This window comes from Phaethon aethereus (assembly GCF_964289735.1).
Source record: "Phaethon aethereus genome assembly, chromosome: 5".
Lineage (NCBI taxonomy): Eukaryota > Metazoa > Chordata > Aves > Phaethontiformes > Phaethontidae > Phaethon > Phaethon aethereus.
The window spans coordinates 61,722,997-61,748,965 of record NC_138579.1 but is presented as its reverse complement, the minus strand read 5'-3'; the positions used below and the strand labels follow the sequence as shown (position 1 = coordinate 61,748,965).

General features: G+C 38.3%; 1 protein-coding gene across 9 annotated transcripts; it reads right to left on the bottom strand.

Moving 5' to 3' along the window:
• Positions 1 to 135: 135 nt before the first annotated feature.
• On the bottom strand, positions 136 to 25,969 carry BMAL1 (basic helix-loop-helix ARNT like 1; the record flags this gene model as incomplete). 9 transcript variants are annotated; one of them, XM_082000057.1, is made up of 17 exons in its annotated part: positions 136 to 296; positions 896 to 998; positions 2,828 to 2,921; positions 4,707 to 4,815; positions 6,754 to 6,842; positions 7,431 to 7,581; positions 7,919 to 8,025; positions 12,304 to 12,550; positions 13,954 to 14,103; positions 16,286 to 16,403; positions 17,347 to 17,439; positions 18,467 to 18,546; positions 20,005 to 20,162; positions 21,106 to 21,147; positions 21,493 to 21,531; positions 22,529 to 22,549; positions 25,827 to 25,969. In XM_082000057.1, 17 exons carry the CDS (start codon positions 25,964 to 25,966, stop codon positions 136 to 138), a joined length of 1,902 nt encoding a protein of 633 aa, XP_081856183.1. The 9 variants fall into 9 exon arrangements, with proteins under 9 accessions (XP_081856183.1, XP_081856178.1, XP_081856175.1 ...); XM_082000052.1 differs by having other exon boundaries at positions 12,304 to 12,547; positions 25,827 to 25,966; XM_082000049.1 differs by lacking the exon at positions 22,529 to 22,549 and having other exon boundaries at positions 6,745 to 6,842; positions 25,827 to 25,966.

Below are 25,969 nucleotides of genomic sequence, written 5' to 3'. Positions count from 1 at the left end.
AGGGTGAGTTGCATTCTGATACAGCTTTTATGAAATTTGTACATAAAAGCTTTTCAGTCCAACAAGTTTCACAGACTGTAAAACTCCACCAGTAAATGCACTTTGATATTTGGATGTTGAAACCAGGCGCATCATTTACAAGGGCCATGGCAAATCACTGAAGTCTACAGGGCCACCAAGACCTGCATCTGCTTCAAGAAGGCTCATTATTACCGCCATTGCTGCTTCATCATTGCTAGGGCTGCTTGACCCTTGATCATTGTCAATCATATCAATGCCTATATGAGAGTTCTCCCCTGTAAGCATAAACACAGCAAGTTATCAGAAGTTCAGTTTTATTTTGCTCACCTTGCTCTGGGCACTTGCCATATGACTTTAGTTCAGCCTGTTCAGGGACCTGTCCTTTTTTGGGGGTATTAATCTGTTTGATATCCAGGTTGCCACAGTTCCAGGGATACTACTGATAACCTTTGTCCTCTGACACCCTGGCAGGTCACTCCTCAGAAATGACCAGTATGCCTAATAAGGACAACCTTATGTGCTGTACTTCAAAAATAAGTCTAAATCAACATCCAGCAGTCAGTCTAGCCTTTCTGCTTGTCTTCAGTTGTTTAAAAGCATTTACAAAAAGCAGGTGAGTTCAGCTAATTCACACTGATTCATCAAGAGAAGAGAGGCTTCCAAGTACTATCTAAAAAAAAAATTACAGGATCAAGCTAGCTAGCAAAATAGACTGCCAGGCTACTCTTTAGGCAGTGGTAGGTTATGGGCATCCTGCCTCAGCTATAGCCTGCAGACAGTGAAAGCAAGTTACTGCTAAAAACAACCATCTTGTTACAGTTGTCTATATGTGTTTAATTGCTGTTGAGGCATGTTAGTGTGTGACTTCACTTACCAAGAATAGAGGAATTGTCAGAATACGGGTAACTGGAGTTATCTTGGATTTGCCCAGAGAGTAACCCAGCTGAGGAAATGTCTGGAGTGCCACCGTTCAGTATCTTGAAAGAAAAAAATAGAAGCCATAAAATGGAATAAGATGTTGCATTAAGTATTAAATTGTCCTATATTGAGATTTTTAATATAGGGAAGATGGGTTTCCTGAAAAAAACACTACCTAAAGGCTGGCTAATCAGACTAGTTGTCAACTAGGAGCTATTTCCTCAGAGAATCATGCAGATGTCAGATGGATAATACATCACCACCAGAAAGGAAGAGATCAAGTCAGTACTATGTGCTAAATTTAGGAAAAGCTACTAGAAAAAGTCCTCAGGGTAATTCTGTGGGTCATCTTTGTAAGTATTCCATCTGCAAGTGATAGTAATTACAGCTACCTACAGAATGCTTTTGAACTTAACAAATACTAAAGTACAGTCAACTAAGGTCCTTAATTTTACAAGTATAATCCTCCCAGGTGGAGACAGACTGCATGCACTGAGCATTGCTCCTGGATCCTAAGTCCAGCCATTTTTTGGTACAGAGCAGCACAGCAGTACTGTGTACACTAGAGCTCACCAGAAACAGAAGAACCTTCTCCAGAGTTCTTAAACAGCAAGGGAATAGCTGAACTTGAACCATAGTTTTCAGCTGCTCAGATGTGTGTACACTGGGAAGTAAGTGCTTGTGAGCTCCCTTCTCAGGGCAACGTCAGCTGGAACTTGGGTTGTTTCTAGCAAATGTAGTCTTCTAACTAAGGAGAAATATTGAGGAGGTACTCTATTCGACATACCCAACTCTCCATGTGTATTTCACAGAATCAGTAGGTTGGAAAGGACCTTCAAGATCATCAAGTCCACCCATTAATCCAGCGCCACCATGTCCCCTAAACCATGTCCTGAAGCACCACATCCACATGTTTTTTGAACACTTCCAGAGATGGTGACTCCACCACCTCCCTGGGCAGCCTGTTCCAATGCCTGACCACCCTCTCAGTGAAGAAGTCTTTCCTAATATCCAATCTAAACCTCCCCTGGCTCAACTTTATTCAGTTACTGTAGCCCCTACTATATTTAGGTGTTGGATTATTGTAGGGTAGAAGAAGCAAAAATAACTGTTCTGAGAATTATAACTTAGTTTGTTCCAACTTTGAGTTTTATTTCAAGAACAAGGACAGCCAGGAATAGGCAAATATTTACTGTCAGCTATATGCTGCAGTACAAGCAATTCTTATGTATAGTCATCATAATTTCTGGGGGAAAAAAGTGAAGTAAGTCTGAGGCAGCGTTCAAATGCACAGAATAAGGATCGGGATAAGTGCTCCTCTTCCCTTGAATGTACTACCATTAGTAGTAATTTACTAGATGACTTAAATGCAGCCAGTACAAGTGTTGAGGTGGTTAAGTGTTAGTATGAGAGTCCTACTCAGGCAATCTTAGAACAACACATGGTACACGGTATTGATTTAAAAATAAACTGTCAGTGCACAGTAAAGCATTTAATTGTCATACTTTGTGCTACAGCAGTACAGTAAAACTGCTGTGATTCATCTGAGCACAGCCAGTGCTCAAACGATAGCACTTCCAGTGTTCACCAGTATGCGGTGTTAAAGAGTTGTTGGAGGATCAAGAGCTATGAGGAGAGCCGTTTCTTGCAGCTCTGTTAAAAAAAAGTGAAAAGCTAAAGAGCAGGTGGATTTCAAGAGCTGCCAGTGTTTAAGAACTACTGGTCTCTACACTTTCGGGACTACTGTAAAGGGATGTCAGCCACCAGAATACTTAGACTTGCTGTCAGAGTGTTTCAGGAAGAGTTCAACATCGTGTAATTTTTATAAGCATGATCTCGTGTTGCTTGCCTCTACTGCTAGAAGCCTGTTTGTAAAGCTTGTTCTTACCTTCTTGCCTCCTGGGGAGGATGTGTCGGGTGGTGGTGTGCTGGTAATGTTCAGTGGACTTGAACCGCAGCTAGAAGGTGATGATCCCCTTATCCTAAAATATGGGAATAAATAAAATAGGGAATTAATTTACTGGCAACCTTTAGACTCAGGTGCCAAAGACTTGGCATTTCAAATGCTGACTTTAGTGTCGGGTGGCATAAGGTGTTAAAGGCATGAACTTAATTTTTGTCATTTCCTTGCTTTTTCATCATTACTCAAATCAGCAGTAACATTTTTATTTGCAGTTAGATAAAACAGTCATGTGTAAATTGTCCAGCTTGCTTGGTCTGCAAGCTTTACCTCCTCCCCCCCCTTATTTGTTCCTGTACAGTCTTCACAGAGTCAGCAGGAAGAGGTCCTGGGTATGGAGAAAAGCCTCATTTTTGTATTTTACTTCAATTTAGACTAGCTAAGAATTTGAGCTGCCTCTGTCACAGTAAACCTAGACTCCTTAAGTGAGCTACTGCTACAGAAGTACACTGGACATTTTATGTAGTTAATATTTTTTTAAAACTCTGAAGCAGCATTTTTCACTTAATTTTCCAATACCTTGGTCAAACATAATTTTTTTATTAATGAATAATGTATTAACTGTAGAACCAACAAATCTCTAGACTAGGGGGAGAAAGGCGGTTACAGAGAAAAGCAATGGAAATGGGAATCTTATCCTTGGCAGAGTTCCTCTGGGAAAGCTGAACAGAAGGCAGCTTTAGAAGATAGTAACAGCTGCTGAAAAAGGACTGGAACTAACCCAGGGTCTTAAAATGAAATGAAAAGATGGGTGGTAAGCTATACTACTACACTCACTCAGGCCAATTAAGTGCTTCACAGCTACTAAAAGGGATGGTTCACTTTCAAAGTATTGGTTCAGCCTTGGTGGGGCTTTCTTCTTTTCCCTGTTTTGTTTGGTTTTTTTCTTCTCTCCTTTATCCTATTCTTATAGACACGAAAGGAGCCATATGTGCTAAGTCTGCTGTTCCCTTAATGATGTAAGTAGTCTCTGGCCTGCAGCAGAAACAAAGCTATGGGAAAGGGACTCAATGTTTTCCTGAATTGCAGCTCAGTATGGTTAAATTACTGACACTAAACATCTTCTGGATGAGACCACTTTTATAGGAAAGGGAACAATTCCCAAGGCGAAATTCATGAAGAACTGGGATTGTTAGCCAGCAGAAATTAAGTGACACCGACTGAAAGTAGCTGCTTACACAGGTGAGAAATAAGATGGCTGTTCTGAGAAACATTTATGTATTCCTCCAGCCCCTGACTGAAGGGTGCTACAAGATTTACGGTTTAAACCAGAAACCTACATCTTGACTTTTAGAGAGCCTGCCCCTGGGAAAGCAGAGCGAGCTTAGTCATTGTGTCCTTGCTCAGAGAGCTGTGGGAGAACTGCACAAACTGAACTTACACATCTAAAAACTCTGCTCAGATGCTTTTAAAGTGGATCACATGAAAATAAACATTGGTTTTTTGGAACATAGCCAATACCTTTGGCATTTGGATGTTGCACCACTTACACCTTTAAGTCACTGGAAAGGAGTTTGTTTCTAGTTAGCTGTTCTTTTTAACTACTGTTTCTGATAAACAGATAATTGTCTCTATTACAAAAATGTTCCAATATTAGTCTTTTACAGTAGAAAGTTGGAAGGCTCAAACTTTTCCATTCTTTCCCTATGGGCTTTGACTGCCTCAGGTATTCTGAATAGTTATCTGTAGCTGTCCACTTATAAAATATAATTGTATCATTCTGTATTCAGCTTGAAGAAACACTTCCTTAATTTCCTTTTAAAGAACAATACTGATTTTCCTCTAACTTTATACCATTTTCTCTCACCTGTGAATCTCCATGATTTCTTCAGCAATCATCCTCCCTATTTTACCTGCCCCAGCTCTTGTTCCACCTGGAATTCCAGGCACAGTAGGATGGGTCCTTTTTGGGCCACCTGAAATGAGTAGATAGCTTCAGGTCAGATAAAAGCTTATAAACCTTATCCAAAAAGTGTTTGTATTTAGGCATGCTTTGACAAGCTGCAGGACCTTCTAAACTTTATTTACTTTATAAATACTTTGTATTTATTTACAATTCCAACTGGTGAGTACCTATAAATGTGTGGAAAGCTCTGACTTGCACTGAGCTATGCTATGTCTCTTAGATGTCCCCCTGTGCCAGCAGGTACACAACACATCCTGACTCTTATCAAAACCTGGCTGTTTCAAGCATCTGGCAGTACCTCTTGTCCAGAGCTGGTACAGAATAGCTTGTCAGACCTGCTTTATTCTGTGCCTGAACAGGCTCATCTCCAAACATGTTTCGTTCTTTGCTTTATGTGAAGACCTTGCCAGCGCATATTCCATTCATAACAGGATAAGCCCAAGCTACCCAATGAACATAAATAAAGTCCCTATAGGTAACTGCTAGTATCTAGATCTAATAATATAATCTAGTACCTAGTATCTAAAAGTGAGGGAAAAAGTGAGGTCTGAACAGTTAGAAGCTCACTGTTACTTTAATGTGGTTTGACACTTGCACAACACTTGAGAGGTAGTCAGGAAGGAGCCCAATATACTCCAAGGCACAGCAAAGTTCATGTACTGAAAGGGCAGGAACGCCCTTAGCATTGCTTCTCCGTAACAGATAATTGCCTTCTTTTAGAAATTCATATTTAACAATAGCAACCCTCGGTATCTATGGCTCAGATCTATCAGGAGGTGAGAAGGTTCACCTATAAAGTCAGCAAATCTTTAGCAGCGCCAGAACCGCTTGAAATGAAACTTCACTCAATTAACTTTCTTTTCTGGGGACAAGAACTGTCAGTCTGACAATATTATACATATGGTTTCTTTCCGAAGGCTGTGTTGTGGCAAGAATAGGCTTATCCTATCATAGAACAGGTTGTTCTATGTTTTTTTCCCCATTCTCAGAAGGGCCAGACACCTCCTTACTGCCATTACTGTACTCCATCGTTCCTACGTGGCAGCTTCTCTTCCTACCACCTTCAGTGGTCTCACGTTTTCCACCCTTCCTTCTCCATAGTTTGACTTCCTGAACCTCATTTTTCACAGAGATAACTGAAAAGCCCAGCTTTGCTGAAGTCTTGCACTGTTCTGCTAAGTGTATTATGTACAATGTACGAACTAATTCCATACGTGCAATATAAAGGCACAGCCGGTAAAAGTACTATCTAGTGAATAGGGTCTCTAAAAGCAATTGATCCCAGTGCTTTGGAAAGAATCTCAGTATTATCACCATCTTTCTTTCCCTGTCTTTCATCCGTTGGCTGTCACTGCATCCTTCTATTCTACCTCACTTCCACACTGCTCCAGTAACACTTTGTTATTAAATCAAGCTCTCCTCCACATTAAGCTGCACACCACCCATTATAAAAGATGATTCAGTGATCTGCAGCATTCATAACAAGCCCATGATGATTATCAGAGGTCAGGCTTCATGTCTTGATAAAGAGTCAAATCAAGGGCACGTGAGGGGCAATAAACCCAAAATGGCCAAACTGTGCTTATATTCGCCCTCTGAGTAGGCATCTGCACTGGCCACAGACCTTGAAGTCACTCTAGACTATGCACAAATAGCACCGTCCGTGAAGGCAAACGTTTCTCCTCTAGGTCACTCCTCCAACCCTGTTTATACTTGTTTCTTTCAGCTGGCTCATTTGCTTCCCTTTGGATCCCTTGGATATTCGCTTATATCCAAAGTTGGTATTTAAGTTCAACAAGGCAAGAACAGCATTAGTACTTTTTTGTCCTAAAACTTATTTTTCTTTAGGATATTGACAAATTCTCAAAAGCGCAGCAAATTTGTGCATGCAGGATCCGCTGCTAACAAGGCATGACTGCCAATAATTTCCTCATAGCACAGTAGCTACCTTCTCCAGCCTGAAGCACGCTGTCCATGCTGTGTGGAGAAGCCGCAAGCTGTGGAAAGGCTGCATCTCCGCTATCAAGTACGTTGGTGCTGTGGATTTCAAGAATTAGAAGAATCAGTGACAGAAAACCCTGCAAAACAGTCACTCTGCCAGTGCGTCAGGATGGAACGCTTAAGGGTTTCAGTAGTTTGTGAGTCACTATCAACTCTGTGAAAGCAGCACCTTTACTAGATAAACAACAGAAATAAACCACCATGTTACAACTCGGTGTGCAATGCAGAACCCAAAGAGCTCCTCTCACAAGAGAATTCCTCTAAAGCAGTTACTCTACTGCAAAGTCACTACACGTGTACAGAAGCCTCAAGGAAAAAAAGGCATGGGGAAGTCCCTACAAAAGCAAAGAAATGCATCTCCTGTAAGTCCCTACAAAGACTAGAACCCTAGGTTTTCCCAAAGAAAGAAAATATTTCTATTTCTGCAGGCTTTAATAAACAGATATTAAACTACCACAATTATTAAACTAATTCCCCTCTCCCTAGGTACGCAGTTCTGCGTGTTATCTGGAGAAGACACCTACTGTCATATAGAAGATGTGCACGTATTTAGGTCAAATCTCATCCGGAAACAGGGCAAAGCAATCAGTATTTACATGCATCTGCTAAGGGAAAAATACTTACGAAACAACTGTATTTGTTGAGACAATGTATTCTACTTCTTTGGTCCAAGGGTTCATGAAACTGAACCAGCGACTCCGCAACGTAATAAATGAGCCATCTTTTATTTTAAACTTGTAGCAGTTAGTTGTAATTTTTTCTCTTGTCTGCAAAACTAAAAACAGGCAAAACTTTGTGTCAAATAGGCACCATGACTACATAAGCAGAGCCCTTATCAGAGAAAGCTCAGTTCATTCCTCCCTTCACCCCTGAAGAAAAATGCTATTTCTGCAGTCACCCCCCTCACCCAACCTGAGCCTCAAATATTCACTAAAAATCCATGGAAGTCTAAGATAATCACATTGTTTGGCACATGCAGCACAACGTTCTTGACTAAAGCATTTGCAAACAGAGAGACATCCAAATCTTTTCAAGTTTGTTCGGTTTTCTTAATCCACAATTGTTCCCAATATTTTTACAAAATGTCTTTACTGAATTATTAATAACTGTACCTTGTCTATGACATTCTGCAAGATGTCCTATATCATCTTGATGAAAATATTCATAACACGAAGTACCTAGAAGTTCCTGGGGTAAGTATGCCAGAATGGCTGTTGCCCTTGGGAAAGGGAGGTAGAGGAAAAGCAGTAAGAGAAAAAAAAAAAATTTGTTTCAAGTCAAAGCATTAGTGACAGATTACCAAAACTCACACTGAAGTTGGGTAAGGTTCAAGTAATGCAGAAAAGTATTTTCAGCTTAGAAAGTAAAAAAAGTCATTAAGAATACTCTTTTAAATTCTCAGTTAATTAAAAAAGTACATAATACCAACAGCCCTCAGGTATTATATTTGACCTATCACCACTGGAGGGTACGTAAGACCTTCTAAATAGCTTTGGAGGTATATTGTAATTTTGAGGATTTAAACCTGAATAAAGCTGCCTTGTAGCAGCCACAAGATAATACAAAGCTTTCCGCATAAAATGCCATTGAAAAATAGACACCAAAGGTTTGAAGAACTGCTGGGTTCCTTTGTGTACCCAGTGCTGCTGCTGCTGCTGCACATGGGCCCAACTACGGTGTGTTTCAGGAGCATCTTCTCGAGCCCTCGAGTCACAAGCCTTAAGAGTAGGACAAAAACATGCCCCACCAAACCCTGTACTCACACCCCTAAAAAGAAAGGTTAACAACTGGAAGTTCCTGAATAAGCACTAAGAGACCTGCTATGTGTCTCTGTTTTAAATTGAACAGGAGCATGAAGCAAATAAACCAATTTTTTGTTTCATCAGAACCAGCCACAAGGTCAACTCATTTTCTTCCTCATCAGAAAACTTTAGAATGAAATACGTGCGCGATCTGCAATGTGGGAAAGACACGGATTCTTGATCTGACTCTCAGGGAGTGTTCAAGGAGCTGCTGGCAAGGATGGAAGGCATCTCAGGAAACGAGGAAAAAGAGACTTTGTGCATCAACTTGGTAACCCAAGCTTTAAACTAAGTTCGAGGGGGAAAGGCAAAGCAACACTGCAGGTCAGTGACAATGAGCTAAACAACAGCCTAACACAACGTGAAAGGGTCATTCTTGACAAGGAAGAAGCTATAGTGCTTCAGTATGCTGAACACCCTAGAGGTCTGTATGCTAGAACAAGACAACGAGAATTATTTTTTGAGTTGTTAATGATTTAGAAGCTGTAACAACTTCATTAGGATAACTCATCTAGCCCAGAATACTAACATGGAAAAATAAGGGGGGGAGGACGAGGACTGTCCAGAAGAGAATTGCTATCACCTCGTACATTAGGGATGTGTACACTCTGCCTCCAGCCCCTAAAAGACAGCATAAGACAGACTTTTGAGGGTATCTGGGGAGGGACAGTACATTACTGCTACCATGGTGCACAGAACACAGCCACCACCCAGGGAAATCATTCTAAGATTTCCTGGTGAAGGAAGAAACAGTTGAGAAAGGAACAAAACCAGGACAAGTCATCCAGGAAGACCCTGAAGTGTGCACCGTTTAATTTAGAAGACAGAGAACGCTATCAGAAACGAATCTGCAGGAGCCCTCATGAAACCGCTCAAGAACATCAGAATAGAAAGTAACATAGCTGAATGTTTTGAGTTTGAGATCGTCAATAGAAGAGTCGCGAGCAAACAAAAACTACAGTGAACTTTGATTTTGCACACTTCTTAGAAGAAAATTTACTGAAGGAAAAATGGTAGTTCCTTGAAGAAATCACAGTAAGAGTCACAATTCCAAACTATTCCAGTGCATATTAAATAGGAGGGTAATGAGGAACAAACCTAGGTAGATCATCACCCCTTCTGCAACCCCCTTCTCCCAAAAAAGCCCAAATTAAGTATTATAAAATACAGAAGTTAGTACATATTAGTAACTATGAATAAGAACAGCAGGAAGAGCACTGAAGCACAAAACACATAGTATTCAAATGCAGGGTATTTTTGTATTTTCCCCAGACACATTAAAAGCATTCAGCGCCTCAGCCTTGGAGAAGGCAATATCACAAGCATTCAGATGAGAGAAAATTTTCAAACTGGTTTTTGCTTGGTGAACCTTATCCCAGGACACTTAAACTGCTGACAGCTCAAAGACTGCTTTGATGAATTACAGCTGAGAGCCACAAAGCAGCAAAATGTAGAGTCTATCAAAGAGAGCTAGGAACCAATTCAACCTTATTCCAGTATTTTTCCAAGAATTTTAGTAACCAAGCCTTTTAACAGCACTGCAGTGGTGGGAAACCTGACATAGATGGGTAACCACCAATATGGGCAACAACCAATATGGGCATCAGTAAGCAACTTGTCCAACCCTTTACATTTACTTTCATAGCAGGATAAATAGGCTTTTTGGAAAGGATAAGATGCACCAAATTACAGCAGATGTCAAAAGACTTAATGATTTCAATATGTGACTATATTCTATTAAGCAAGGAAGGAAATTGTTCTTGTCCTTCTTGAATTTCATCCTTTACTTACTGTTTTTCCTTAGCTTGTTTCTCTGACTTAACAAGGCAGCTTTGAATTCGGAAGCTGTATATGATGTCATCTGCATACATAATCAACTGAATTTTACTCTCAAACTCACCATCCGGATTCATGAAAAGTACTGAAGTAGTAAGAGGTGGGATGGTTCTCAAACTCTGTTCAGTGTAGCCTGCCATTTTGACAGCGAACTGTTAAGTGGTTCTCTGACTGTGGCCCCGCTAGTTAGTACCTAAGCTACGGCAGCTCTCCTCCAGGCACCATGCAATCCGTAAGGACAAGAAGTTAGGGTCACAGAGAGTTTAAGAAGTGTTTCTTTCCTGGATGCCCTTGGACAAATGACAAAGGAACAGTGCAAGACTATATGAACAAAAAACCACAAAATAGAAATAAATTAATAGTTTTCAACTTTTACAGATGCCTAAAAATTCTCCAGTGGAAGCGTGGATCATAGGGTGCCAAGCTTCAGCCCACAGATGAAGCTTTCTTCTAAAAAAAAAAAATTCCCTTTCAAAGAGCCCTTGGTAGTATACACATTCCAAGGACTGTAAACAACAGCTGGAAAACAATTACATAACAGCATATGTATTTAAATCCAACAGGTCAACATTGTCTGAGTCTTCTTATTTTAGAACACTTCAAAATTATCCATCATGGCAGTGTGTCTGATTTTTGGAAATTAAAACTCGTTCATAAACTGCCGTACTTCGGCATGACAGAATGGCATGCTTTCTGAGCAACAGAAAGGCTACGAATGCTCGCTCAGCTCCCAGAGTGATCACCAGCTCTAAGCACTGCTGCAAGAGCTGGTATTTTAACAAGCTTTCTATCAAATTAAAAACAAAAAACCCAAACCACAAACATTAAAAACCCAGCCAGCCCAACCAGATAGATAACAGTTAAAAAAAAAAAAATTCTCCTTACTGCACTTCCTCTCAAGACTATCAGCTTTACTTCCTCTCGAAGTCCACAAAAAAAAAAAAAAATCATATGACACACCAGACACACCCCTGAAGTTCCAGCAGGCAGATTCTGCCAGTTTGGAGCCTGGGCTTCTCTACATTGCAAGCAACTGAGCCTAAGCCACAAGCAAGCTGAAACAGCCTCATCTGAGCAGTCTCAATCCATCTTGACAAGGAAAGAAACCAAACAAGCCCCCTCCAACCAACCCAATGTAACCCCTCCATTAACATCCTTTTTTCCCCTTGACCATGCCCGTTATTTTGAAGGAAGACCTAGGTCATGTCTCTGCTACTTAAGAAAATTCAAGCAATTTCTTTTTGAAAAGACAAGAATTAGCCTCTTAGATAATAAATAAAATTGATCTTTGAAAGAAGATACCATGACGGTACAAGTTCTCAAACCTTTTCCAAAAAGTAACCATATTAAAAGCTTGCTTTCTTATAAATACAAAAGATCACAGACGGAAGTATTAATTCAGCAGAATGTGTCCAAATATATATTTAAATAAATGTATATGCTATCAAAGCCTAACGCAGCCTGTGCAATAACTTAACTATGTAGGGTTTGCAAAAGTTTTCAAACAACAAAGAGGTAGTAATTACAAAGTCCAGTTTCAAAATAGGACAGCATATTCTTCTGAGAATTACATACATTCCCTTAACAAATCGGCAGAAATGATCCCTGGATTGTTCTGTCTAGTAAGCCATATTTTTGGATGATGTTTTTTGTTTAATTTAATCAGTAGTACTGAATAAATACACAGTACTAGCTTTGAGCTCGGTCTCAAAAACCAAAATAATTTGCAGTCAGGGTTTAGTAAAAAGCTGAAAAGAACAGTAATTTCTCTTTTCGATAGTATTTACACTGCTTTAACACCATCAGTAAAGCAGTATTGGACAATGACTTACTGTGGAAGTTATTACAAGTATTCTTACCTCTGATCTACAAAAACAAATTTCCCATCTATTGCATGTCGAGAAACATATTCTGTAGGTTTCACTCTGATCTCACCGTTGACTGGCTGTGGTACTACATGAGGATGCAGCCGTCCAATTGCAACCAGACAGCTTAAATTACAACCCTCGTTATCTGGTTCATTATCTTCATCTAGTCCCATTTTTGTTGGCGGCCAGCTTTTTAAATATCCTGTACTATGAATAGTGCAAAAGCTTTTGCGGTCTGCTGTAAGAAGAAAAAAACAACAAAAACAAAACAAAACAAAACCCAGTTAGGTCATGGATATTGCTTTGGAGAACTTCATCTCAGTTCTGCTAATGATGCATGTCCTCTCTTACCCAGGAAATTTCGGATACTGCTCACTAGGGGATTTTTCAGCACTCCTGCTTCAATGCAGCTAATCTAAAATAATTCAATAAACAATTTATCTCTGCAAAACCATTGTTTATACTGAAACACCACATAGCTCAGACCAAGGTCACTTTTGATAATCTTTAAGCAGAAATTGCATCACATTTTATTATTTCAGCAAAGGATGCAAATAATGTAAAGGATTGTTTGAAGAAACTAGTATATTAATAAATAAATAAATCAGATGTCTTTTTCAACTTAACATGAAGCTCCTACAAAAAACAGGAACAATTTGTTTGGCAGAATATACACTGTTTGGGGTATACAGGGCATAGCTGTACATAGGGGTAAGGATGAAGGTTCACAATGACACGCAATACAGCCAGTATCCGAAAGGAGAACTCATATTCCTGAGCACTGAGCAGGCCTTAAAACTGCAAGGAAGACGACTTTCATAGGGAGGTAGAGTAAAAGGCTTATTCCTAGCTGCACAAACTAGTTTCCTCAGGGATGAGCACTAAAGCATGATCCAAGGTTGGAGCTGTGTGTGAACCTAGTAGGAAATACTTGGGGCAGCTGTAACACCAAGAGACAAAACACTGAAATTGCTTTCTGTTCTCTAGTTGACAGTTTCCACTTTAACTAATACCAAATGTATTATCCAAAGTACTCAAAGAAGGAACTTTCAAATTTGGACTAAATATATATTCCAACATGTCTAGAATAGTACCCTGCAGAGAAAAAAAAAAACATTACCAACTTTGATAATGTTATGACCAAATAGTTCTGGTGTAGAAATACTATGTTTCCAGTACTCAGAATGTACCAAAACCATAGATGAACTCAGAATAAACTCATTTATGTTCAATATCCATCCAAATATCACTTGTCAAATATAGAGCAGAGAAGCAGAATGGATAACAGCTCCTCTGTGTTGGAGACACTGGCTACAAGGTCAAGACTGAATGTGATATGATCAATGTCTGAAGAAGACACAATAACACCACCAGAACTGTCAGCACAAACTGCCTGCAAAAATTTCAAAAAGCAGAGAGGTGAATTTAGCTTTATATGTGAACACAGTGTGTAAGAGCTACTAGGGGGTGGGGAAGGAAGTATGAAGAAGTAACAGACCTAGACCTAGTTCAAGTTCAATACCTCAATAAGAAACATTGACAATGTTCAATAAACATAAACTTTACCACTGCAAATGAACGATTGTATAAAAAAAGCCTGACAGCCATTACATTTGGTAATAAAAAATGCGTAATTGTTACCTTTCTTCTTTGAACAGGTTGAAGGAAAATCCTTGTCTTCTACTTTCACTGAAGGCCTATTGCATTTCATCCTACAAAAGAAGGACCGTCTTGCTCCAGAACATAGTCGTGATGGCCCAGGTGTTATATCAGTTTTAACTGGGAGTCCAGCTGTAGCAAACAGAGGAAGGGGGGAAGCCTTCTTTGTCAGGTAAAAAGTTAGCCATACAAATGACTACGTCATACAACCCAACCGTACAATCTTTCAACTTTGCTGGGACTTGCACAGAAGTCCTTTTATATCCTTCTGCAGAAGTCCTACTTTGGAGATTTTTCCATGTAAGTGAGTATGTGCAAGACTCGACTGACCGCATCAACATTAGAATTTCTGATTACACTTTCTAGCGTGAAAACATTGACGCAAGCTTGAGAACACAGGGTTCTAAATGCAAAGATTAGCAAAAGATTGTACAAATACACACAAGTTTTGCAATAAGCATTGTGATTTCTTTGACCACCAATCGACTGATAAAAGAGAGAGAGATTATTTACCCATAATCAGAGCAGTACTTCATACATAGTCACTCAATAGGCCTATGACCCTTCAGACTGACAGACTTTTCTACCACAACACCCATCCAGAGAGCACATATGCACGTATAGAGCAGAAGAGGCCCAGTGCCATTGCAGGTCCATCTCAGCTGGTGTGTTTCTAGACATTTTTTCCATTGTTCTGATGGAAGGAGGAAAAAAGGTAGCAGTAACCTACACAGGGACTGCAAATCCCCAAAACTTCCAGTTACATGTAAGACGTCTCTCTAGCCTCACAGAAATAAGAACATGCCCTAACAATAACTCCTGACCTTCATCATATTCTTCCAGGAGATTCTTAGATTCTTTTCTGTGTAAAGTAACCAGAGAAACAGAGTACCAAAACACACATCAACTCTGGGAGCCAACAGCAGACTGCTGGTACAAAGAGAGCTCCAGGGAGATGCCTGCCATGCATCAGAAGCAGAGGTATCAGCAATGCCACTGATGCAGCTGGAGCTCCAGGGGACAGTGCTCCAAGGGCTGATAGAGGATTTAAATGACATGGCAGCTTTTCCACAGCTTGCTATCCACTTCAACCATTTCTGTATGGGGATATGTATAAACAAACACCTATAAACATATACAAAAACTTCCAGGGCCCTGTAGACTTTTAACATAAGGAGGAAAACAACGATGACAATGTTTTAGTGTAACATGTGCCTCCCTTAAAATTAGAATTGAGTGAGGTCACCTCAAGGAGGTCAGACTGTCCCGCACCACATGCACTCTAAACTGCTGTTCAGTGGCGAGAGTACAAGCTGTGCTTGAGTCACTCATGCCAACATAAAAATAAATACATACATACTAGTACTCTGAAGAATATGAGTTCTTGAAATTCTACCAATCAGTCTATCATAGCAGATGGGAAGACTGTAATTCATAGTATTTATTTTTGCCCTAACTTTGTCAGAGGCATACAAAAAAGGAGCTAGCACTGGATATACATGCTTGACAACCAGACAAAACCAGGAGCCAGAAAAACTTCAGCTGATCCAGCTGGAGCCTCGAGGCTCACTGCTTTGGAATGACATCTCTCAGCTTCAGTTTCTGAAGTTGAGCTGGTGGCTTCTTCAAGATGACATCATAGAGATTTCTGCTCCCGACAAGCATGAGACTTAATGACCTGGAAATCTGCAGTTGTAAGATACCATCTTCTACTTAAGCAATGCAGACTCCTGTTATGAGAGTGAATTGAACACCCACTCACCTCAAAAGCAGCAGAGATACAGAACTACTTTAAAATACAAGAGTGGAATAAACCTAAGAGACATAGCAGGGAATTATTCCAGTGACCAGGTTAAAAATCTTGTAAGAGAAAGGTTAGGACATCAATGGAAGTGGCAGTAAGTACTAAATACACAGAATGCTCAATCTTGACTGACAGCTAAGGATTACCAAAGTAATACTGACTGTATTCTGATCATTGAGAGTGATGGATAAGAACAAATGCTTCATATGTTTTAATAGCAAAAATGAAGCCTTTGATGCCTGGAAAAAAAAAAAAAAAAAGAGACGGTACCTTACAGGTGAAGCCAGTTAAACTAACACATCTATAGTGTGGTGCGTGCCAAACCTACTAGCTTCTCCATTCAGTTATCCATTTCACGCTTGCCTCCCGGCGCCATCTTTAACCTAAAACTTCCTTGGCATGACACACAACCTAAACAGCAACCCCCACACAAACTTTTGACATTAGGCAAATATACCAAAGCACTGAATCTGGCTACATGACACTGTTTCAAAAGGTGGTAATACTTACTTTTTGCATCTATAAGCCTTTCTCGTGGTGCAGTGTCAGAAGAAGAGAGCTGCTCCTTCACTTTGGCAATATCTTTAGGATGAAGGTAATCAAATAAACTTTGACCAATCAAATCATTCTGTAGAAATTGAATATTCAGTCAGAAATAAAAAAAAGAAAGTGTTCAGTATATTTTCCCAATTTTAGCATCTATTACAAACACTCCTTTTACATATAGGTCTAACCAAGGAACATCAAATGTCTGAGATCCAGGATTTAATGGAAAGTATGTTTCTCTGTATATTTAAGTTAGGACTATATTACAAAGTAATTTATTTCATTATTTTTCGTAAGATTTTTGCAGAAGTAACATGCTCAATCCACCATCACTAAATATTCTGGTTTCTCTTCAGTCTCACTTCATGTGCTACAGATTGGAAGGAAAAAAAAATCGTAATTGCAAATGTTCCCTTTCAATGTTTACATGATGAGTAGGTATTCAGTATATACCTAACTAAAGGCTGGCTGAGGAAAGCTTTTGACGCTGATACAGTTTTTTAATTTGGTAAGGAGAGCAGACGACAGAAAGAATGAAGAATATCTTTTATACAATATATGGTGCAAGTTAAGCCTCACATTAAGCATATATTAAAACCCTGGCTTTGGTATAATTACTTCCCAACTTCCATCAGTAACTACGCTAGCAAAACCAGAACAGACAGAAAGAAAACGAACTTCAAAAATTCATGCAAAGCTATTGGAAGAACCTCAGACTGATTTTTCAATATTTGCTTACGCTCTCAATTAGATAATGCTTTTACAAGCCTAAGGGTAAATGCCTGATCAGAATGCATCAATCAGTAAAGTAAATTTAGTTCCTTTTCACCTCCTTAGTTTGACTGGAAACCAGAAACAATCTTCTCTAATGACATGGCAGAGAAAAGCTCTTTCTTTGCAACAAATCCCAGCTTTCAAGACATCGCATCAATATTCACATCAATAACCTTCCATATAAATGCATAATCATAAAAAAGCTATCAAATCTTTTAAGGCCTAACATTATTGAAAATGGAAAAGAATACCTGACTATAGTTGAGGATCTTGAAGACAGATTCTGAAACAAACAGTATCTTCCCTCTGTCACAGCCCACAACAAAAAGAAATCCATCTGCTGCCTAATTAGGAAAAAGAAAAAAAAAGTAAATTCCTAAGCTATACATCCTCATTGCATCATTATAACCTTTAAAACCACTTTGCATACAGCAGAATTTCTACACTAGGAGAGCTGTCTTAAAATTTAGAGATAACTGAGTCAACAGGCAAAATATGAAATTACAATGAAGGTTTTTTTGCACCTGCAAACATTTTTGGCATAATTCTGGGCACGATGCCCAGAATGTAAAACCACTTTTTGGGAAGAAAGAATCCATATCTTATAATAATAATAATAATATTATGATTATGTTTAGGAACACCTTCAAATTAAACTATTATTTCAACTGTATTTATTCCATAGTTCCTTTTTTAGAAACTAAACATAACCTGGATATTTATTTATGTGCCTGCAAGTAATTGCCACTTCAATAGCACTCTTTTTTAGTCACATACAAGCATGCAGGATTAGGCCCTAATTTCATGGCTTTAGAGTCACAATGCTGCAGAGATTCAGTTCTGCATATGCTGCATCTGGACACTGCAGTGCTTCATAAGTTACACAAGCTACTAGAAGAGCTTAACTATGGACAAATGATATATATACTCTCCACACTAGAAAAGAAGTATACAGCAAGAAGCCAAACATACCAAGTCATGCTACAACAGTGACCTCAAAAAAAGACATTCATTGTATTATCATTGTATGCTGGAAATCATGTATCAAGGTAGATCATGGCAGAAAGTCTTCAAGAAAACAATTTATGAACTTTTGGTTCATTCCATGAAATAACTGAATATTTTGATGGTTCCAATCAAAATACCAGTCTCCTCAAACCTCCTTCTTAAAATCTTTCCGCTCAAATTAAAAGGCACTAGTCATGGTTAAAACCCTTTGACTTTACGCAGTAGTCTTGTGGATTTCTTCACTACCCTCTGGAATCAGAACATTCTTAAGCTGAGATACAAGGCAGAAAAATACTGGTGTTTTGCTTTGGGAGAGTTGTATTCAAAGCTATTAACAGGTCTTAATTAAAAGTTGAAACATACCCTGAGAATAAGATGTTTTAATTCATCATCTGATAGAAAAGCAGGCTTGTAGTTTGCTTCTGTATATGGGTTTGTAGCACCTAAAGAAAACAAACAATCCCCATATCACAAACTGAATAATACATACTTAATTGAGCAATTTTCCTTTGGCTCCTTCTTACACTGTTGTTCATTGCAGGTGTTGTTTAAAATGAAAACTGTTTTTTGGTTTCATTTCACTATCAACATGAGCTCTGTTGGTATTAACTTAAAAAAGGATGAAGTTTTCTTGCTAAAACACAAATACTGCATTATGTAGCAATGCAAATTAAATGCCTCCTGAGATATAAAAGTGTTCCTTGACATACTTTTTAACCCAAATGCTGTCCTTGATTTATGGTCTAAGTCTCAGAATCAGAAATGAAAAATAAGAGATTAAAGAATAAAAACCTTCAAACTATTTCTTCTCTTTATAACTTAGTAAAACATGACAAGGTCATGTAAACAGATTGTCACTTAGGAACTTACAAATCAGTTCTCTCATTCCATGCCAAAGAAAAAAACATCATTACAATGACATCAACTCACAATGCCAAAAGGCAAAAATTAGCAACAAATGAGGCAGCTATTTATTAAGAGTAATTCTTCTCATTCTATTCCTTTCATAAAGACAAAAGAGAGTCAAATTAGTAATCACTGAAGTGCTATGAAGTACTAACCTAATCAAATGACAGTGGCCGAAAAAGTTAAACCTTTCAAAAACGCCAAGATAAATATGATTGGAAGACACCAGGTCTCCTAGAAACTAGAACAGTCACTTTCTTTAAATTAGCTGCATAACTGTCTTTTCTCAGGGCGTATTTCTTGAAGGCTTAAGCTTTCACCATCATCACCGACTGTACCCAAGCACTGATTCACTCTTACATGAAGCTTTAGGACCTACAGAAATTTGCAACAACCCCACCTCTTCCAAACTCGCATGCTTCCCTTCAGGTGCTCATAACAGAAACTGCTTAAAAAGACTAAAATTGAATTTTCAAAGTACTCTCCATTCTTTCACACAGAAATAAAAGCATGAACACAAAACCTCAGAAGTCCTGAAGGAATATTATTTACACCTAAAATCTAACCCCTCATCCAACATGTTTTGCACTTTGCATGCTTAAGAGCACTGCTCAGTGCTACACAAGACTCGGCTGTGCATTGCCACTTAAGCCCTTCGTTCCCTGCCCCCACCTGCCTCAGCTGCCTTGCTTTTGCTGAATCTAGCAATGGTGACCAACCAGGTCAGATGATGGAAAACTATTCTTTTTCTCAGCCACAAATTCCCCACTCAGATCAGGACAGTGCACCATGAACCAGTAAGGTATAAAAGAATACGCAGCATCAAATGCCAAGAAAAGGGGAGAAGTCCTCACAGAATGTATTAACTTACTCCTCCTTGGCAAAGGGCAAAAAAGGGAGAGAAAAATGTATGGCTTTGGGGAAATCCCCTTTTGTCATCCTCCTCCGGTCCAGTCCTGTCCCATCCCACCCGTCTCCACCCTCAATCAACTTACCACGTAATGTTTTCATATGCTGGACAGCCATTCTCAATACAGTGAGTTTATCCAGCTTTCGAGACATAGCGTTGCACGTTGGTACCAAAGATGCCAGTTCATCTATAAAACTGTTCATTTTATCTCTACGCCTTTTTTCAATTTGACTATGAGCCTCCCTAAACAAGTAACATGGTGAGGAAAAACAGAAAAGCATGAGAAAGTACATCATTAAAAAAATCCCCAAATACAGAGTAACAAAACCACAAAATTAACCTCTTCCTGATAATTAAGTTACCCTCTTATCCTTGTGAAAAAGGACATCCACATAAAGAATTCTTCAGACATCTTATGTTCATTATTTGGGTGAGTAAGTTATAAGCAACAGACAAGGCTGCAGCACTTGGTTCTAATTTACCAGGAAACATGTACAATGCTGGCCACACAGTACACTGAATCCTCAGTTCTGAAGCAATCCACTAAGTACAAAATATCTAGAGATTTCTACTGCTGTACACCACTTTTGCTCCTAGCACGTACACTGAAACGTTACTGGAATCATAAAAGTCAGAGAAGCAAATTTCAGTGTATATAAATACTGAATAAAGCACTCAAGAATTTGTAATCGGTATACTATGTGAAAGTAGTAAGCATTTCAAACTACCTTTTACTATGGCAATATAAGTCTTCTATTCATCCTATAGCTTTCTACTTAAGTATTTGAGATATTTCCTGATTAGGAAGAGTTTAGTTCAGAAGTATTATAGCAAACACTAAATAATTTTTTTTTTAATTTTCCCATATTAAAAAGTCACTGTTAACAGTTTTACAACCCACTATTGAGTTTGAAAGAAACACAAAGAATGTAACATTATAAGAAACATACGGACTTCAATTTCAATGTTAATGAAGTGACTAAAACCAACTTACCTTAGTAACTAGTAACTTAAGTAACTTAGTAATTAGTATTTTCACAAAACTATGTGCAAGCACAGAGTTATGGAAAAATAAGAGGTCAACACTAGAAAAAATTATTTTCAGGATAAGAAACACATGCAGATATTTCATATATGGAAAAAAACAAGAAATCATTACTTTCAATATACTTGTTTAGAGTATTACCTTGCATTTTTTATTCTGCCTTGTTGATCTGTATAGTCCAATCTGTTGAGAAATGATATCACAAAGTTAGTGCTGAAAACACTAAAACCAATTCTTTTAATGCATCTTACATACCTACTGATCCTCATTAAAATAAGTTTTAAAAAATTTGAGTATTTATTTATTTGTTCTTCCTTCAGAAAAGATCCTTATTTATAATATTGTGGCTCAAAGTGTTGGGTTTTTTTTGTTTGTCTGTTTTAATTTGTTCAACAATCTTAAGCCTTTGTCCCAGCAAGGAAACAATTTGGGGCACATGACCACTGTGACACTGAAAAGCAGTATCTACACACAGGATCCTATGTTAGTACTGCAGAATCAACATTTTAGTGACTCTATCAATAGTACCTTCCATGCTGGTCATCTTTATCTGTATCCATGCCTTCCCTGCAGAAACAGAATAAAACAATAGATCACAAATTAAGCAGGATTAGCAAAACTGTTATCAAACTCTCATAAAATCAGAATAAAGTATTCCTGTCATCTTTAAATCATAAATACAAAAATAAGAATATAAAAGTGAGAACCTGGAAGGACTAAAGAAGTTGTGTGTTTTTTGTAATATTAAAACATTTTCTTAAATTAGTTGTGTTTCCTTCGGAGCTAACAAAATGGCACAGTTTGATGTGTTTGACAGTAAAACATGCTGCAGTTCAAAGATATCATCTGTTATAAAAGCGTTTTTCACTTAACTAGAGAGGGAAAAAAAAAGGACATAATCAAAGCAGATATTTTTCATGCCTTCATCAGAAATAGGACTACTAACTTGCATTTACTATAGTCAAAAGTTCAACCAGAGGCAGTTATCAAAGTGCCTAGCATAATATTCACAAATTGCCCTGAATTACTTTGTGCAGGTACCTGTGTGTTCTACACTTTAGTTTGCTTTATGGTAGTTGATTTTGGGGTAGGAGATGGTAATAATCTAGCCCAATGAACCACTGGAGATGGCCAAATGCACAGATAGCATGAGAGACTGTATGAAACTAAGCAGGCACATTTTAAATTAGTACAACTTTCAGTGTGGATACATGGCTTGCTTTTGTCTCAACATGGAAAAAAAAAGAGGAAGGAGGACTTACTACATTTTAATATTGTAACCATATGTACAGAAATAAGGAGAGGAAAGCGTAAGCTTTCATAGCCATATCTGGTGAAAAAAGTTGAACACCTAGGACTACGGCGCTGTTAGACAAAAGAATTAGGAAGAGTACACTTTGATATATATAAATCTGTACAACTGTGCTTAAATGGGCACTCTAAAGCCTGGTTTATTCTGGTTTCATTTTTACCTGCAAATTTCAGGTAGAGGGAAGGGAAAGGCAAGGAAAAAGACCCAGCATCTTTTTCAAGTGAAACAGCTTATGAAAATATTTATACTTACTCAAAAGGAAAGCCATCAAGTCTGAAAAGAAAGAAAGATAAAGTACACCATATATAGGAAATAAGAATAATGTCTTACATTTTCTGCTGAAATTCAAGTTAATTTATATTGTATTTGGAATGAAAAGCACAATGAAAACAAGACAATAGCAGTGAACATATCCCAAGGAGACAAGCTTGTTCAAATTAATCCACTTTCTGAAAGAATAACTCCGATTTTTTAAGAAAAGATAGCATAGTTCACTACACCTAATGTGAAACACCAGCAAAACAAATAACCTAAATTATGTTATGCAAATCATTGAGATATTGTTTCATCTTCAGAAATTAAAGATCTGTGCTTTATTGCCCTTGTAGTTAGATAAATGGGATTTCAGAGGACTCTAAGGCCAGAAATAAAATTAAAGTATCCCAAGTTTCTCGGTTTTTGATTCTGCCCAGCAGGACAGATGAACATTTTCTTTTAGTCAGTACTGAAGACCTAATTCTGAACTTTATACAGACTTTATCATATCATAAGTAAATTAAACAGAATTTCTACAGGCAAGCTAACTGCCAGCACCACTTCAAGACTGTAAAGTGATCTGAAATACCACTGAGCTTTAACATGTTAAGAGGCTTTGTTTTATAAAAGCCTTATGAAAAATCTTCTCACAATAACCATTAACATACTAGTTATTCCTGTTCAACACTGGACATTAGCCTTCTTAAAAATAAACATGGTCGTCTTTCATATATTTTTCACTGCACCTTTAAATCAATTATCTTTGTGATCAGTTATTAAAAGAAGTTAGAATAATGCTAAGGTTTTCTTCATCTCTCAATTTGCACATTTGAGTTACTGTCTTAGTCAATGCTCAAAGGACTTCTGATGCTCACAAAGAAACAGCATGCAGGTGTAGAATAGGACTTGGTTTGGTAGGAAACCAAAGAATAGGTGAAACCCTGGCACAGGCTGCCCAGGGAGGTGGTGGATGTCCCATCCGTGCAAACATTCCAAGTCAGGCTGGACGGGGCTCTGAGCAACCTGCTCTAGTTGAAGATGTCCCTGCTCACTGCAGGGGGGTTGGACTAGATGGCCTTTGAAGGTCCCTTCCAACCCAAACTATTCTATGATTCTATGACTTAGACAGAAACAACTTGTTTCCAAGTTCCTTTCCAATTGTGATGCCACCTTTAGCTACAGGAGGCTAAAATTAATTTTGTCACAACAAGCATTAGATTTTGCTTTCTCTGTTTTTTTAAGAGAGTTAAAGAGTAAGTTACAAATGCTTCAGCATAGTTTGTTTTCTTATCATATCTCATTTCAACTGAAAACATTACTCCCAAGAAAATAAATTAACTGATTATAGACCTGTGCATGAACTCTTGGATTCCAGCATTTGACTAAAACAGACCATAGCGGAGAACAGACAACCCATGCTGAAGTGACAGCAATAGGTTGGACAGGAATTTTCCCGGAGGAGTGGCAGGAGAAAGAATTGAAAAAAAGCTGGTGTGGAGAGCTGAAAGCACAGGTGATCAATATGCTTGCTTGTACTTGAGAGGTGAACAAAGAACCACACTAGAACAGTCAGGTTCTGCCTTCCGTACTCCCTGACTTCCCTGGTAAATGACACATAAAACTGGACACTCAGACAATTTATGTAAAAAATAACTTGTTAACAGGCAGAAAAAGCTGAACAGTAGCATTTCTGAATGTTTATCAATACATACACATAGAAGGAGGGATCAAGGAAGTCTACCTTAAGTTCTATTTTAAAATAGGAATATTTGCTAGCCACCGTTTCCTTTACAACACCACATGAACTGGGGTATGACGACAGCTGTTGTATACCTATTTTACTTAGGATTCAAGGAAACGGTGTTTTCACATATTTTAAAAAAAATGCACACACAACCTAAAGGGCAGAATTATAACTTACAAGAGCAAGCTGTCTTTTGGGAAAGAGGACTTGAGCAATGCTTCCTACCCAGAAGAATAAAGATGGAGAAATCCTTTCTAGAGAAGAGGAAGTTGGTAAGATTGAGGCTGTTCACTGAATTTTGTAGTAGTCCACTCAACTAGAGGGAGTCATGTACTTTTCAGGAAGACTAAATGCATATTAGAGAAGCTACATATGCAGTATGTTTGTGGTCTTTAAACAGTACTTAAAAGTTTTGTGCATAAGTTCTCCTAAAAAGAAGTCCTATGCACAGGGCATCTAATTCATAACGGTCATGCTCAGCATGGTTTAAAAATTCTACTCCTCCCTGTAAAAAGGAACTGCCAACAATCCAAAGGCCCACAATGATAAAATTTGTGCTAAGTTACACAAAAATTGACTACATAGCTGTACTAATAATGGATGGGACCCGTTCAGAAGTTACCTGCAGCTAGACTTTATAAAGTTACAATACATATGAGATTTGCATAGTGACTTAGAGCAAGTAGGTTGGTCTTGGTGTGCCTACTGCAGAAGACAGTAAAATTTGCCAAATTTCCAAATGTGTAATATGATGTTTACTACTCTATAGCCGAGCTGGTGTGCTTTCTTGCTATTTCAAATACCTGCCCGAAGAGAAAAACTATGGCTTGGACCGTGCTTCTGAGAACTGTTATTAGCAAGCTTCCCTTAAAGAGAAGGTGCATTCTTGTAACAAAACCATGTTCTCTCTCTGATTTAGAAGAAACCAAGTTTTAATTTTGTCAGGAATAACAGCCTACAGTTGAGGACCAATAACAGATTAAATCAGTTGATTAAATGAAAGGCATTATCTACTGCCTCAAACCAGAGACTATTCAGATTCATATTCAACGGGGAGACTAAAATAGCTTCATCAGGGAAAGGTTGGCAGCACTCTGATAGGAAGTGACTAAAAAGGCACAAAATAGGTGAAGAAAAGGAACTATTCCCAGTTTTGCTTATGCTTTTTAATGAGTTTATTATCTTCCCTTCCACTAGTCAGACATTCTATTTCCTATGTAAATGGTCAATATAATCAACCTTCATACTGTACATTTCATTAGTATTAATTTATTTTCCCCCCTCATCAGCCAAAAGTTTCTTTCCTCAGCCTTACCCCATGTGATAGCCCTCAATTCTAGCTACACTGAGATGAAAGCTTTATTTTTATTATTAAATAATGAACTTTCCTTTTAGTACATAGTAGCTTTTTTCTTTATTAAAACCTTTACGACAGGTTGTCAAGAAAACGTTATTTAAAAATTGCTATAAATATTTCTATTGTCTCCCACATGGTATTGTTGTGTTACAAGCTCTTTTTAGCAATGTTAAATCAAGAGAAATCCAACTTACTGGTAATCAGTAGAGCTTCCCTTTCTTTTCCTATTACAATCCATTCCTGAAGCGCTAAGGGAACTGGAGATCAAGTCAGCAGGGTCTGGTGACATAAAGTCACTAATTGTAGAAGATATGTCCATCCTTTGGTCTGCCATTGG